The sequence below is a fragment of the Heptranchias perlo genome, unplaced genomic scaffold, assembly GCF_035084215.1.
Source record: "Heptranchias perlo isolate sHepPer1 unplaced genomic scaffold, sHepPer1.hap1 HAP1_SCAFFOLD_1370, whole genome shotgun sequence".
Lineage (NCBI taxonomy): Eukaryota > Metazoa > Chordata > Chondrichthyes > Hexanchiformes > Hexanchidae > Heptranchias > Heptranchias perlo.
Window position 1 is genome coordinate 26,232 of NW_027138614.1, and position 14,756 is coordinate 40,987.

Genomic DNA, 14,756 nt, shown 5'->3' on the forward strand with positions numbered 1-14,756 from the left:
ACAGAGTAAAGCTCCCTCTACACTGTCCCATCAAACACTCCCAGGGCAGGTACAGCACGGGTTAGATACAGAGTAAAGCTCCCTCTACACTGTCCCATCAAACACTCCCAGGGCAGGTACAGCACGGGTTAGATACAGAGTAAAGCTCCCTCTACACTGTCCCATCAAACACTCCCAGGGCAGGTACAGCATGGGTTAGATACAGAGTAAAGCTCCCTCTACACTGTCCCATCAAACACTCCCAGGGCAGGTACAGCACGGGTTAGATACAGAGTAAAGCTCCCTCTACACTGTCCCATCAAACACTCCCAGGGGCAGGTACAGCACGGGTTAGATACAGAGTAAAGCTCCCTCTACACTGTCCCATCAAACACTCCCAGGGCAGGTACAGCACGGGTTAGATACAGAGTAAAGCTCCCTCTACACTGTCCCATCAAACACTCCCAGGGCAGGTACAGCACGGGTTAGATACAGAGTAAAGCTCCCTCTACACTGTCCCATCAAACACTCCCAGGGCAGGTACAGCACGGGTTAGATACAGAGTAAAGCTCCCTCTACACTGTCCCATCAAACACTCCCGGGGCAGGTACAGCACGGGTTAGATACAGAGTAAAGCTCCCTCGACACTGTCCCATCAAACACTCCCAGGGCAGGTACAGCACGGGTTAGATACAGAGAAAAGCTCCCTCTACACTGTCCCATCAAACACTCCCAGGGCAGGTACAGCACGGGTTAGATACAGAGTAAAGCTCCCTCAACACTGTCCCATCAAACACTCCCGGGGCAGGTACAGCACGGGTTAGATACAGAGTAAAGCTCCCTCTACACTGTCCCATCAAACACTCCCAGGGCAGGGACAGCATGGGTTAGATACAGAGTAAAGCTCCCTCTACACTGTCCCATCAAACACTCCCAGGGCAGGTACAGCACGGGTTAGATACAGAGTAAAGCTCCCTCTACACTGTCCCATCAAACACTCCCAGGGCAGGTACAGCACGGGTTAGATACAGAGTAAAGCTCCCTCTACACTGTCCCATCAAACACTCCCAGGGCAGGTACAGCACGGGTTAGATACAGAGTAAAGCTCCCTCGACACTGTCCCATCAAACACTCCCAGGGCAGGTACAGCACGGGTTAGATACAGAGTAAAGCTCCCTCTACACTGTCCCATCAAACACTCCCGGGGCAGGTACAGCACGGGTTAGATACAGAGTAAAGCTCCCTCAACACTGTCCCATCAAACACTCCCGGGGCAGGTACAGCACGGGTTAGATACAGAGTAAAGCTCCCTCTACACTGTCCCATCAAACACTCCCAGGGCAGGGACAGCACGGGTTAGATACAGAGTAAAGCTCCCTCGACACTGTCCCATCAAACACTCCCGGGGCAGGTACAGCACGGGTTAGATACAGAGTAAAGCTCCCTCAACACTGTCCCATCAAACACTCCCAGGGCAGGTACAGCACGGGTCAGATACAGAGTAAAGCTCTTCCTGCCCCAGTGTTGGTCAGTTTTCCGATAGTCACATTCCTCACTCATTTCTCCCCCCCCCCACCTTGTACCTCTCCATTTCCATTACCCACTGATCCTCACCCTCCACTGTTTCCTCCCCTGCAGACAAGCCAGGGCCCCCATTGAATGTTAAGGTTGAGGAGGTGTGGGGTTTGAATGCGGCCCTGGCCTGGCAGCCTCCCAAAGACAATGGCAACTGCGAAATCACCGGATACACCATCCAGAAGGCCGACAAGAAGACCATGGTAAGAATGGACCGGATCGTTCTGGAACGAATGCAGACTGTGAGCTGCCCATCCGCTGGCCCTCTTGCCCTCTGTCCATTGCCTCTCCAGGTGCCAGCCTCTGGATGGGCATCTGCTTGTGTACAGTGACAGGCCCCACCAGCACCGTCACACTGGACGGGCACTGACCCATCACATGACACACACCCCCACCAGCCCGTTGTCCGGGGCACAGCTCCCCCACTCCCTGGGGACCCCTGTCCCCCACCCCCCCGGGGGGTCCCATTCACCCACTCCCAGAGTCCCACTCTCCCCACGGGGTCAGTATTGGGGACTCTGTGTGTACCCGGGTCGGGCGGGGTCAGTGTTGGGGTCTGTGTGTACCCGGGTCGGGCGGGGTCAGTGTTGGGGTCTCTGTGTGTACCCGGGTCGGGTGGGGTCAGTGTTGGGGTCTGTGTGTACCCGGGTCGGGTGGGGTCAGTGTTGGGGTCTCTGTGTGTACCCGGGTCGGGCGGGGTCAGTGTTGGGGTCTGTGTGTACCCGGGTCGGGTGGGGTCAGTGTTGGGGTCTGTGTGTACCCGGGTCGGGTGGGGTCAGTGTTGGGGTCTCTGTGTGTACCCGGGTCGGGTGGGGTCAGTGTTGGGGTCTGTGTGTACCCGGGTCGGGTGGGGTCAGTGTTGGGGTCTGTGTGTGTACCCGGGTCGGGTGGGGTCAGTGTTGGGGTCTCTCTGTGTACCCGGGTCGGGTGGGGTCGGTGTTGGGGTCTCTGTGTGTACCCGGGTCGGGCGGGGTCAGTGTTGGGGTCTGTGTGTACCCGGGTCGGGCGGGGTCAGTGTTGGGGTCTGTGTGTACCCGGGTCGGGTGGGGTCGGTGTTGGGGTCTCTCTGTGTACCCGGGTCGGGTGGGGTCAGTGTTGGGGTCTGTGTGTGTACCCGGGTCGGGTGGGGTCGGTGTTGGGGTCTCTCTGTGTACCCGGGTCGGGTGAGGTCAGTGTTGGGGTCTGTGTGTGTACCCGGGTCGGGTGGGGTCGGTGTTGGGGTCTCTCTGTGTACCCGGGTCGGGTGGGGTCGGTGTTGGGGTCTCTCTGTGTACCCGGGTCGGGTGAGGTCAGTGTTGGGGTCTGTGTGTGTACCCGGGTCGGGCGGGGTCGGTGTTGAGGTGCAGCACGATGTACTCTGGGGGGAATGTACTCGCTCTCTCAGGTTCTGTCTGGAAACTCTGTCGGTTTTACAAATACTTGGACACATCATTCTTTTACTCTCTGACTCTCTCTCTCTCTCTCCTCACTGTTTCCCTCTTTCCCTGTTACTCCCTGTGCACCATCTCTCTCTGACCCCTCACTCTTTCCATTTCATTCCCCTCCCCCTCCCCTCTCTATCTTCCCTCTTTCCCTCCCTCCCTCTCCACTCCGCCTTCCCCCTCCTCTCCACGACCCCTCCTCCACCCCCTCCTCTCTGTCCTCCTCTCTCCCCCCTCCCCCTCCCTGCCCCCTCCCCCTCCCTGCCCCCTCCCCGCCCCTGCCCCCCCCCTGCCCCCTCTCCCCCCCCCCTGCCCCCTCTCCCCCCCCCTGCCCCCTCTCCCCCCCCCCCCCCGGGGCTCCAGGAGTGGTTCACAGTCTATGAACACTACCGTCGGTGTCAGTGCTGTGTGTCAGACCTGGTCATGGGGAACGAGTATTTCTTCCGGGTCTTCACTGAGAACATGTGCGGCCTGAGTCAGCACGCTGGTCAATCCAAGGACAGCGTCTACATCCAGAAGACAGGTAAGCCGGCCTTGGAGAGCACACGGACGAGGCCATACCAACGTCTAGACAGAGCTCCCTGGCTCATCTCCCCCCTCTCCCAAACACGGGGGTCTCTGACAGTGATCAGGGGCAGGAGCCCTGGCTGATTCCCCCCTCTCCCAAACACGGGGGTCTCTGACAGTGATCAGGGGCAGGAGCCCTGGCTCATCTCCCCCTCTCCCAAACACGGGGGTCTCTGACAGTGATCAGGGGCAGGAGCCCTGGCTCATCTCCCCCCTCTCCCAAACACAGGGGTCTCTGACAGTGATCAGGGGCAGGAGCCCTGGCTCATCTCCCCCCTCTCCCAAACACGGGGGTCTCTGACAGTGATCAGGGGCAGGAGCCCTGGCTGATTCCCCCCTCTCCCAAACACAGGGGTCTCTGACAGTGATCAGGGGCAGGAGCCCTGGCTGATTCCCCCCTCTCCCAAACACGGGGGTCTCTGACAGTGATCAGGGGCAGGAGCCCTGGCTGATTCCCCCCTCTCCCAAACACGGGGGTCTCTGACAGTGATCAGGGGCAGGAGCCCTGGCTGATTCCCCCCTCTCTCTAACACGGGGGTCTCTGACAGTGATCAGGGGCAGGAGCCCTGGCTCATCTCCCCCCTCTCCCAAACACGGGGGTCTCTGACAGTGATCAGGGGCAGGAGCCCTGGCTCATCTCCCCCCTCTCCCAAACACAGGGGTCTCTGACAGTGATCAGGGGCAGGAGCCCTGGCTGATTCCCCCCTCTCTCTAACACAGGGGTCTCTGACAGTGATCAGGGGCAGGAGCCCTGGCTCATCTCCCCCCTCTCCCAAACACAGGGGTCTCTGACAGTGATCAGGGGCAGGAGCCCTGGCTGATTCCCCCCTCTCCCAAACACAGGGGTCTCTGACAGTGATCAGGGGCAGGAGCCCTGGCTGATTCCCCCCTCTCCCAAACACGGGGGTCTCTGACAGTGATCAGGGGCAGGAGCCCTGGCTGATTCCCCCCTCTCCCAAACACGGGGGTCTCTGACAGTGATCAGGGGCAGGAGCCCTGGCTGATTCCCCCCTCTCCCAAACACAGGGGTCTCTGACAGTGATCAGGGGCAGGAGCCCTGGCTGATTCCCCCCTCTCCCAAACACGGGGGTCTCTGACAGTGATCAGGGGCAGGAGCCCTGGCTGATTCCCCCCTCTCTCTAACACAGGGGTCTCTGACAGTGATCAGGGGCAGGAGCCCTGGCTGATTCCCCCCTCTCTCTAACACAGGGGTCTCTGACAGTGATCAGGGGCAGGAGCCCTGGCTGATTCCCCCCTCTCCCAAACACGGGGGTCTCTGACAGTGATCAGGGGCAGGAGCCCTGGCTGATTCCCCCCTCTCCCAAACACAGGGGTCTCTGACAGTGATCAGGGGCAGGAGCCCTGGCTGATTCCCCCCTCTCCCAAACACGGGGGTCTCTGACAGTGATCAGGGGCAGGAGCCCTGGCTCATCTCCCCCTCTCCCAAACACGGGGGTCTCTGACAGTGATCAGGGGCAGGAGCCCTGGCTGATTCCCCCCTCTCCCAAACACGGGGGTCTCTGACAGTGATCAGGGGCAGGAGCCCTGGCTCATCTCCCCCCTCTCCCAAACACAGGGGTCTCTGACAGTGATCAGGGGCAGGAGCCCTGGCTCATCTCCCCCCTCTCCCAAACACGGGGGTCTCTGACAGTGATCAGGGGCAGGAGCCCTGGCTGATTCCCCCCTCTCCCAAACACAGGGGTCTCTGACAGTGATCAGGGGCAGGAGCCCTGGCTGATTCCCCCCTCTCCCAAACACGGGGGTCTCTGACAGTGATCAGGGGCAGGAGCCCTGGCTGATTCCCCCCTCTCCCAAACACGGGGGTCTCTGACAGTGATCAGGGGCAGGAGCCCTGGCTGATTCCCCCCTCTCTCTAACACGGGGGTCTCTGACAGTGATCAGGGGCAGGAGCCCTGGCTCATCTCCCCCCTCTCCCAAACACGGGGGTCTCTGACAGTGATCAGGGGCAGGAGCCCTGGCTCATCTCCCCCCTCTCCCAAACACAGGGGTCTCTGACAGTGATCAGGGGCAGGAGCCCTGGCTGATTCCCCCCTCTCTCTAACACAGGGGTCTCTGACAGTGATCAGGGGCAGGAGCCCTGGCTCATCTCCCCCCTCTCCCAAACACAGGGGTCTCTGACAGTGATCAGGGGCAGGAGCCCTGGCTGATTCCCCCCTCTCTCTAACACAGGGGTCTCTGACAGTGATCAGGGGCAGGAGCCCTGGCTGATTCCCCCCTCTCCCAAACACGGGGGTCTCTGACAGTGATCAGGGGCAGGAGCCCTGGCTGATTCCCCCCTCTCCCAAACACAGGGGTCTCTGACAGTGATCAGGGGCAGGAGCCCTGGCTGATTCCCCCCTCTCCCAAACACGGGGGTCTCTGACAGTGATCAGGGGCAGGAGCCCTGGCTCATCTCCCCCCTCTCCCAAACACAGGGGTCTCTGACAGTGATCAGGGGCAGGAGCCCTGGCTGATTCCCCCCTCTCTCTAACACGGGGGTCTCTGACAGTGATCAGGGGCAGGAGCCCTGGCTCATCTCCCCCCTCTCCCAAACACGGGGGTCTCTGACAGTGATCAGGGGCAGGAGCCCTGGCTGATTCCCCCCTCTCTCTAACACGGGGGTCTCTGACAGTGATCAGGGGCAGGAGCCCTGGCTGATTCCCCCCTCTCCCAAACACGGGGGTCTCTGACAGTGATCAGGGGCAGGAGCCCTGGCTGATTCCCCCCTCTCCCAAACACGGGGGTCTCTGACAGTGATCAGGGGCAGGAGCCCTGGCTGATTCCCCCCTCTCTCTAACACAGGGGTCTCTGACAGTGATCAGGGGCAGGAGCCCTGGCTGATTCCCCCCTCTCCCAAACACGGGGGTCTCTGACAGTGATCAGGGGCAGGAGCCCTGGCTGATTCTCCCCTCTCCCTAACACAGGGGTCTCTGAAGCCAATCGTAGCGCCCCTACCTCTGCCTGAGCTGATCAGAGCCGAGTGATGGGACCTGCCCAGCGGGGATTTGGTCCAGGTGTGGTCTTCAATGAAGCAGGGTTCGAGGGCCAGTGGGAAATTGGACCACAGCAATCAGACGTAACTCAGTACATTATAAAGTCAAACATGCCGTCCTTATTTGTCCATCTCTATTATAAATTCCAATGTCAGCATTTAGAGTGGGAATTTCCTATGTAAACAAGTCACACTGCAATTACACCCTCCTACCAATGGCGGCAGCGCAGCCATTTTTAAATGCAGATGGGGAAGTCTTGCTCCAGAGGAGAGGTTTGCCAGATCTGTAAAGAGGGGAGTGTGGTGACTCGAGGGTCAGATTCACCTCCCCTCCTCCTGCCTTATCTACGGGTTGAGGAGATTTGTTGGTTTTGGGGGGGTTGGGGGAGGGGGAGGTCTGTGATCACAGGAGGTGAAGGTTCGGAGGTCAACGAGCAAGTCAGGGGGACGTTTGAGCTGGTGTTGAGGGAGTGGGCTCTGCCAGACTCTAACCATGCACTCTTCCTGGTGCCTCTGACAGGGATAGAGTACAAGCCACCCAGTTACAAGCAACACGACTTCTCTGAACCGCCCAAGTTCACTCGCCCGCTGGTGAATCGCTCCGTGATTTGTGGGTACAACGCCACTCTCAGCTGTGCCCTGCGAGGGATCCCCAAGGTAAGAGTTCAGAATCAGTGTGGAGAGACTCTTCTCAGTGAGAGAATTATAATCACAAGTGCTACTAATCCCTCTCTCTCCATCTTTGTCTCTTTCTGTCTCTCCCCCTCTATCCCTCTCTCTATGTCTCTGTCTCTCTCTCTCTCCCTGTCTCTCCCCCTCTATCCCTCTCTCTATGTCTCTGTCTCTCTCTCTCTCTCTCCCTGTCTCTCCCCCTCTATCCCTCTCTCTATGTCTCTGTCTCTCTCTTTCCCTCTCTCTCCCTGTCTCTATCTCCGCTCTCTGTATCTGTCTCTCTCTCTCTCTGTCTGTCTCCCCCTCTCCCCCTCTATCCCTCTCTCTATGTCTCTCCCTGTCTCTCTATCTCCGCTCTCTGTATCTCTCTCTCTCTCTCTGTCTCCCCCTCTATCCCTCTCTCTATGTCTCTGTCTCTCTCTTTCCCTCTCTCTGTATCTGTTTCTCTCTGTCTCCCCCTCTATCCCTCTCTCTATGTCTCTGTCTCTCTCTATCCCACTCTCTGCATCTGTCTCTCTCTGTCTCTCCCCCTCTCTATGCCTTTGTCTTGTTCTCTCTCTATCTTTCTCTCCCCCTGTCTTTCTCTCTCTGTATCTGTATCTCGCTCTCTCTGTGCCTGTCTCCCTCTTTCTGTATCTCTGTCTATCTCTCTATCTCTGTATCTGTCCCTCTCTCTCCCTCTCTCTCTCCCTCCCTCCTTCTCTCTCCCACTCCCTCCCTCCTTCTCTCTCCCACTCCCTCCCCCTCTCTCTCTCTCCCTCCCCCCTCCCTCCCCTCTCTCTCTCCCCCCTCCCTCCCCTCTCTCTCCCTCCCCCCTCCCTCCCCTCTCTCTCTCCCTCCCTCCCCCCTCCCTCCCCCCTCCCTCCCCTCTCCCTCCCCTCTCTCTCTCCCTCCCCCCTCCCTCCCCTCTCTCTCTCCCTCCCCCTCCCTCCCCTCTCTCTCTCCCTCCCCCCTCCCTCCCCTCTCTCTCTCCCTCCCCTCTCTCTCTCCCTCCCCCCTCCCTCCCCTCTCTCTCTCCCTCCCCCCTCCCTCCCCTCTCTCTCTCTCCCTCCCCCCTCCCTCCCACTCCCCCTCCCTCCCCCCTCCCTCCCCTCTCTCTCTCCCTCCCCCCTCCCTCCCCTCTCTCTCTCCCTCCCCCCTCCCTCCCCTCTCTCTCTCTCTCTCCCTCCCCCCTCCCTCCCCTCTCACTCTCCCTCCCCCCTCCCTCCCCTCTCACTCTCCCTCCCCCCTCCCTCCCACTCCCCCTCTCTCCCTCCCCCTCTCCCTCTCCCTCCCACTCCCCTTCTCTCCCTCCCCTCTCCCTCCCCCTCTCCCTCCCTCCCTCTCTCTCTCCTCTCTCCCTTCCCTTCCTCTCTCCCTCCCCCCTCTCTCCCTCCCTCCCCCTCTCTCCCTCCCCCCTCTCTCCCTCCCCCTCTCTCCCTCCCCCCTCTCTCCCTCCCCCCTCTCTCCCTCCCCCCTCTCTCCCTCCCCCTCCCTCCCTCCCCCTCCCTCTCTCCTCCCCCCTCCCTCTCTCCTCCCTCCCCCTCTCTCTCCTCTCTCCCTCCCCCTCCCTCTCTCCTCTCTCCCTCCCCCTGCCCCCTCTCTCTCCTCCCTCCCCCCTGCCTCCTCTCTCTCTCCTCCCTCCCCCCTGCCCCCTCTCTCTCTCCTCCCTCCCCCTCTCTCTCTCCTCTCTCCCTCCCCCTCTCTCTCTCCTCTCTCCCTCCCCCCTCCCCCCTCTCTCTTTCCTCTCCCTCCCTCCCCCCCTCCCTCTCCCTCTCTCTCTCCCCCTCTCTCTCTCCCTCCCCCCTCTCTCTCTCCTCTCTCCCTCCCCTCTCCCTCTCCCCCTCTCCCTCTCCCTCTCTCTCTCTCCCTCTCCCTCTCTCTCCTCTCTCCCTCCCCCCTCTCTCTCTCTCTCTCCCTCCCCCCTCTCTCTCTCCCTCTCTCCCTCCCTCTCTCCCTCCCCTCTCTCTCCCCCTCTCCCTCTCCCCCTCTCCCTCTCCCCCTCTCCCTCTCCCCCTCTCCCTCTCCCCCTCTCCCCCTCTCTCCCCCCCAGCCCAAGGTGTTATGGTACAAGAATCGGATGGACCTGTCGAGTGACCCCAGGTACAGGATGTTCAGTAACCAGGGGGTGCTGACGCTGGAGATCAGGAAGCCGTGCCCCTTCGATGCTGGGCTCTACAGTTGCCATGCCGTCAACCAGCTGGGCGAGGCCGAGAGCGAGTGTAGGCTGGAGGTCCGAGGTCAGTGAAAGGTCGCCGGGGAGGAGGGTCCCGTCTCAGCCTCAACTCCACGTGGGGACTAATCCGACTGAAAGGACCTGCATTTCTATAGCACCTTTCACCACCTCGGGACGTCCCAGAGTGCTTCACTGCCAGTGAAATACTCTTTGAAGTTTAGTCCCCGTTATACTGTAGGAAACGCGGCAGCCAATTTGTGCACAGCAAGATCCCACAAGCAGCAATGTGATCATGACCAGATCATGTGTTCAGTGATGTTCGTGGAGGGATAAATATTGACGGGGACACCGGGAAGAACTCTCCTGCTCTTCCAACAGCGGGCCATGGGATCTTTTACACCCACCTGAGAAGGCAGACGGGGCCTCGGGTGAACGTCTCATCAGAAAGACAGCAGCTCTGACAATGCGACACTCCCCGACAGTGCAGCACTCCCTCAGCACAGCCCTTAGGGAAGAGTGACCATAATATGATGGAATTCTTCGTTAGGTTTGAAAGTGATGCAGTTCAATCCGAAACTAGGGTCTTAAATCTAAACCAAGGAATCTACGAGGTTTTGAGGCGCACGTTGGCTGTCGTTGATTGGTGAATTACATTAAAAGGCCTGATGGTAGACAGGCAATGGCCAGCATTTAAAGAATTAATACATAATTTGCAACAAATATATATTCCTTTAAGGCACAAAGACCCAACAGGAAAAGTGGTCCAATCATGGCTAACAAGGGAAATTAAAGATAATAATAAATCAAAGGAAGAGGCAGATAAAGTTTCCAGAAAAAGCAGTAAGCCTGAGGATTGGGAGCATTTTAGAATTCAGCAAAGGAGGGCCAGGACATTGATAAAGAGGGAAAATAGAATATGAGAGTAAACTAGCGAGAAATATAAAAACGGACTGTAAAAGCTTCTCTAGGTATTTAAAAAGGAAAAGACTGGTGAAGGCATATGTAGGTCCCTTACACACAGACGGGAGAGTTGATAACGGGGAATAAGGAAATGGCAGAGAAATTAAACAAATACTTTGTATCTGTCTTCAAGGAAGAAGACACAAAAAAACCTCCCAGAAATACTAGAGAACCAAGGGTCAGGCGAGAATGAGGAACTGAAGGAAATTAGTAAAAAAATAGTACGAGAGAAATGAATGGGACTGAAAGTCGATAAATCCCAAGGACCTGATGATCCACATCCCAGGGATTTGAAAGAGGCGGCTATAGAGATAGAGGATGCATTGGTTGTCATCTTCCAAAATTCTATAGACTCTGGAACAGTTCCTGCAGATTGGAGGGTGGTAAATGGAACCCCACTATTTAAGAAAGGAGGGAGAGAGAAAACAGGGAACTACAGACTGATTAGCCTGACATCAGTAATAGGGAAAATGCTGGAGTCTATTATAAAGGATGTGATAACAGGACACTTAGAAAATAATAATAGGATCTGGCAGAGTCACCATGGATTCATGAAAGGGAAACCATGTTTGACAAACCTATTGGAGTTCTTTGAGGATATAACGAGTAGAATAGATAAGGGGGAACCAGTGGATGTGGTGTATTTGGATTTTCAGAAAGCTTTCGATAAGGTTCCCCACAGGAGGTTGGTGAACAAAGTTAGAGCACATGGGATTGGGGGTAATGTACTGGCATGGATTGAGAATTGGTTAACAGACAGAAAACAGAGAGTAGGAATAAATGGGTCTTTTTCAGGGTGTCAGGCAGTGACTAGTGGGGTACCGCAGGGATCAATGCTTGGGCCCCAGATATTCACAATATATATCAATGATTTGAATGAGGGAACCAAATGTAATATTTCCAAGTTTGCTGATGACACAAAACTAGGTGGAAATGTGAGTTGTGAGGAGGATGCAAAGAGGCTTCAAGGGGATATAGACAGGCTGAGTGAGTGGGCAAGAACATGGCAGATGCAGTATAATGTGGAAAAATGTGAAGTTATCCACTTTGGAAGGAAAAACAGAAATGCAGAGTAGTTTTTAAATGGTGAGAGATTGGGAAATGTTGATGTTCAAAGGGACCTGGGTGTCCTTGTACACGAGTCACTGAAAGCAAACATGCAGGTGCAGCAAGCAGTTAGGAAGGCAAATGGTATGTTGGCCTTTATTACAAGAGGCTTTGAGTACAGGAGTAAGGATGTCTTACTGCAGTTATATTGGGCCTTGGTGAGACCATGATGTGGAGATGCCGGTGATGGACTGGGGTTGACAATTGTAAACAATTTTACAACACCAAGTTATAGTCCAGCAATTTTATTTTAAATTCACAAGCTTTCGGAGGCTACCTCCTTCCTCAGGTGAACGTTCACATTGTTCACCTGAGGAAGGAGGTAGCCTCCGAAAGCTTGTGAATTTAAAATAAAATTGCTGGACTATAACTTAGTGAGACCACACCTGGAGTATTGTGTACAATTTTGGTCTCCTTACCTAAGAAAGGATATACTTGCCATAGAGGGAGTGCAGCGAAGGTTCACCAGACTGATTCCTGGGATGGCGGGATTGTTGTATGAGGAGAGATTGAGTAGACTAGGCCTGTATTCTCTAGAGTTTAGAAGAATGAGAGGTGATCTCATTGAAACATACAAAATTCTTACAGGGCTCGACAGGGTAGATGCAGGGAGGATGTTTCCCCTGGCTGGGGAGTCTAGAACCAGGGGTCACAGTCTCAGAATACAGGGGAGGCCATTTAGAACTGAGATGAGGAGAAATTTCTTCACTCAGATGGTGGTGAATCTTTGGAATTCTCCACCCCAGAGGGCTGTGGAGGCTCAGTCATTGAGTATATTCAAAACAGAGATCGATAGATTTCCAGATATTAAAGGCATCAAGGGATATGGGGATAGTGCAGGAAAATGGCGTTGAGCTGGAAGATCAGCCATGATCTTGTTGAATGGCGGAGCAGGCTCGAGGGGCCAGATGGCCTACTCCTGATCCAATTTCTTATGTTCTTACGTTCCTCCGACAGTGCAGCGCTCCCTCAGTACTGACCCTCCGACAGTGCAGCGCTCCCACAGTACTGATCCTCCGACAGTGCAGCGCTCCCTCAGTACTGACCCTCCCACAGTGCATCGCTCCCTCAGTACTGATCCTCCGACAGTGCATCGCTCCCTCAGTACTGACCCTCCGACAGTGCAGCACTCCCTCAGTACTGATCCTCCGACAGTGCAGCGCTCCCTCAGTACTGACCCTCCCACAGTGCATCGCTCCCTCAGTACTGATCCTCCGACAGTGCATCGCTCCCTCAGTACTGACCCTCCGACAGTGCAGCACTCCCTCAGTACTGATCCTCCGACAGGGCAGCGCTCCCTCAGTACTGACCCTCCGACAGGGCAGCGCTCCCTCAGTACTGACCCTCCGACAGGGCAGCGCTTCCTCAGTACTGACCCTCCCACAGTGCATCGCTCCCTCAGTACTGACCCTCCGACAGTGCAGCGCTCCCTCAGTACTGACCCTCCGACAGTGCAGCGCTCCCTCAGTACTGACCCTCCGACAGTGCAGCGCTCCCTCAGTACTGACCCTCCGACAGTGCAGCGCTCCCTCAGTACTGACCCTCCGACAGTGCAGCTCTCCCTCAGTACTGACCCTCCGACAGTGCAGCTCTCCCTCAGTACTGACCCTCCGACAGGGCAGCGCTCCCTCAGTACTGACCCTCCGACAGTGCAGCGCTCCCTCAGTACTGACCCTCCGACAGTGCAGCGCTCCCTCAGTACTGACCCTCCGACAGTGCAGCGCTCCCTCAGTACTGACCCTCCGACAGTGCAGCGCTCCCTCAGTACTGACCCTCCGACAGTGCAGCTCTCCCTCAGTACTGACCCTCCGACAGTGCAGCTCTCCCTCAGTACTGACCCTCCGACAGGGCAGCGCTCCCTCAGTACTGACCCTCCGACAGTGCAGCTCTCCCTCAGTACTGACCCTCCGACAGTGCAGCTCTCCCTCGGTACTGACCCTACGATAGGGCGGCGCTCCCTCGGTACTGACACTCCGACAGTGCGGCTCTCCCTCGGTACTGACCCTCCGACAGGGCAGCGCTCCCCCAGTACTGACCCTCCGACAGTGCGGCTCTCCCTCAGTAATGACCCTCCGACAGTGCGGCACTCCCTCAGTACTGACCCTCCGACAGTGCGGCTCTCCCTCAGTACTGACCCTCCGACAGTGCGGCTCTCCCTCAGTACTGACCCTCCGACAGTGCGGCACTCCCTCAGTACTGACCCTCCGACAGTGCGGCACTCCCTCAGTACTGACCCACCGACAGTGCAGCGCTCCCTCAGTACTGACCCTCCGACAGTGCAGCGCTCCCTCAGTACTGATCCTCCGACAGTGCAGCGCTCCCTCAGTACTGACCCTCCGACAGTGCAGCGCTCCCTCAGTACGGACCCTCCGACAGTGCAGCGCTCCCTCAGTACTGACCCTCCGACAGTGCAGCGCTCCCTCAGTACTGACCCTCCGACAGTGCAGCGCTCCCTCAGTACTGACCCTCCGACAGTGCAGCGCTCCCTCAGTACTGACCCTCCGACAGTGCAGCGCTCCCTCAGTACTGACCCTCCGACAGTGCAGCACTCCCTCAGTACTGACCCTCCGACAGTGCAGCTCTCCCTCAGTACTGACCCTCCGACAGTGCAGCGCTCCCTCAGTACTGACCCTCCGACAGTGCAGCGCTCCCTCAGTACTGACCCTCCGACAGTGCAGTACTCCCTCAGTACTGACCCTCCGACAGTGCAGCGCTCTCTCAGTACTGACCCTCCGACAGTGCAGCGCTCCCTCAGTACTGACCCTCCGACAGTGCAGCGCTCCCTCAGTACTGATCCTCCGACAGTGCAGCGCTCCCTCAGGACTGACCCTCCGACAGTGCAGCACTCCCTCAGTACTGACCCTCCGACAGTGCAGCACTCCCTCAGTACTGACCCTCCGACAGTGCAGCTCTCCCTCAGTACTGACCCTCTGACAGTGCAGCTCTCCCTCAGTACTGACCCTCTGACAGTGCAGCGCTCCCTCAGTACTGACCCTCCGACAGTGCAGCGCTCCCTCAGTACGGACCCTCCGACAGTGCAGCGCTCCCTCAGTACTGACCCTCCGACAGTGCAGCGCTCCCTCAGTACTGACCCTCCGACAGTGCAGCGCTCCCTCAGTACTGACCCTCCGACAGTGCAGCGCTCCCTCAGTACTGACCCTCCGACAGTGCAGCGCTCCCTCAGTACTGACCCTCCGACAGTGCAGCACTCCCTCAGTACTGACCCTCCGACAGTGCAGCTCTCCCTCAGTACTGACCCTCCGACAGTGCAGCGCTCCCTCAGTACTGACCCTCCGACAGTGCAGCACTCCCTCAGTACTGACCCTCA

The 14,756-nt window shown here is 57.5% G+C and overlaps 1 protein-coding gene across 1 annotated transcript in view; it reads left to right on the forward strand.

Moving 5' to 3' along the window:
• Positions 1-9,461, forward strand: part of LOC137308678 (myosin-binding protein C, cardiac-type-like) — a gene marked incomplete at its 5' end in the record, with an annotated part of 30,570 nt that extends 21,109 nt beyond the window's left edge. Inside the window, 4 exon segments of the mRNA XM_067977257.1 lie at positions 1,618-1,757; positions 3,339-3,498; positions 7,055-7,191; positions 9,239-9,461. Of these exon segments, the coding sequence (XP_067833358.1) occupies positions 1,618-1,757; positions 3,339-3,498; positions 7,055-7,191; positions 9,239-9,433 (632 nt within the window).
• Between the last annotated feature and the right edge of the window lie 5,295 nt (positions 9,462-14,756).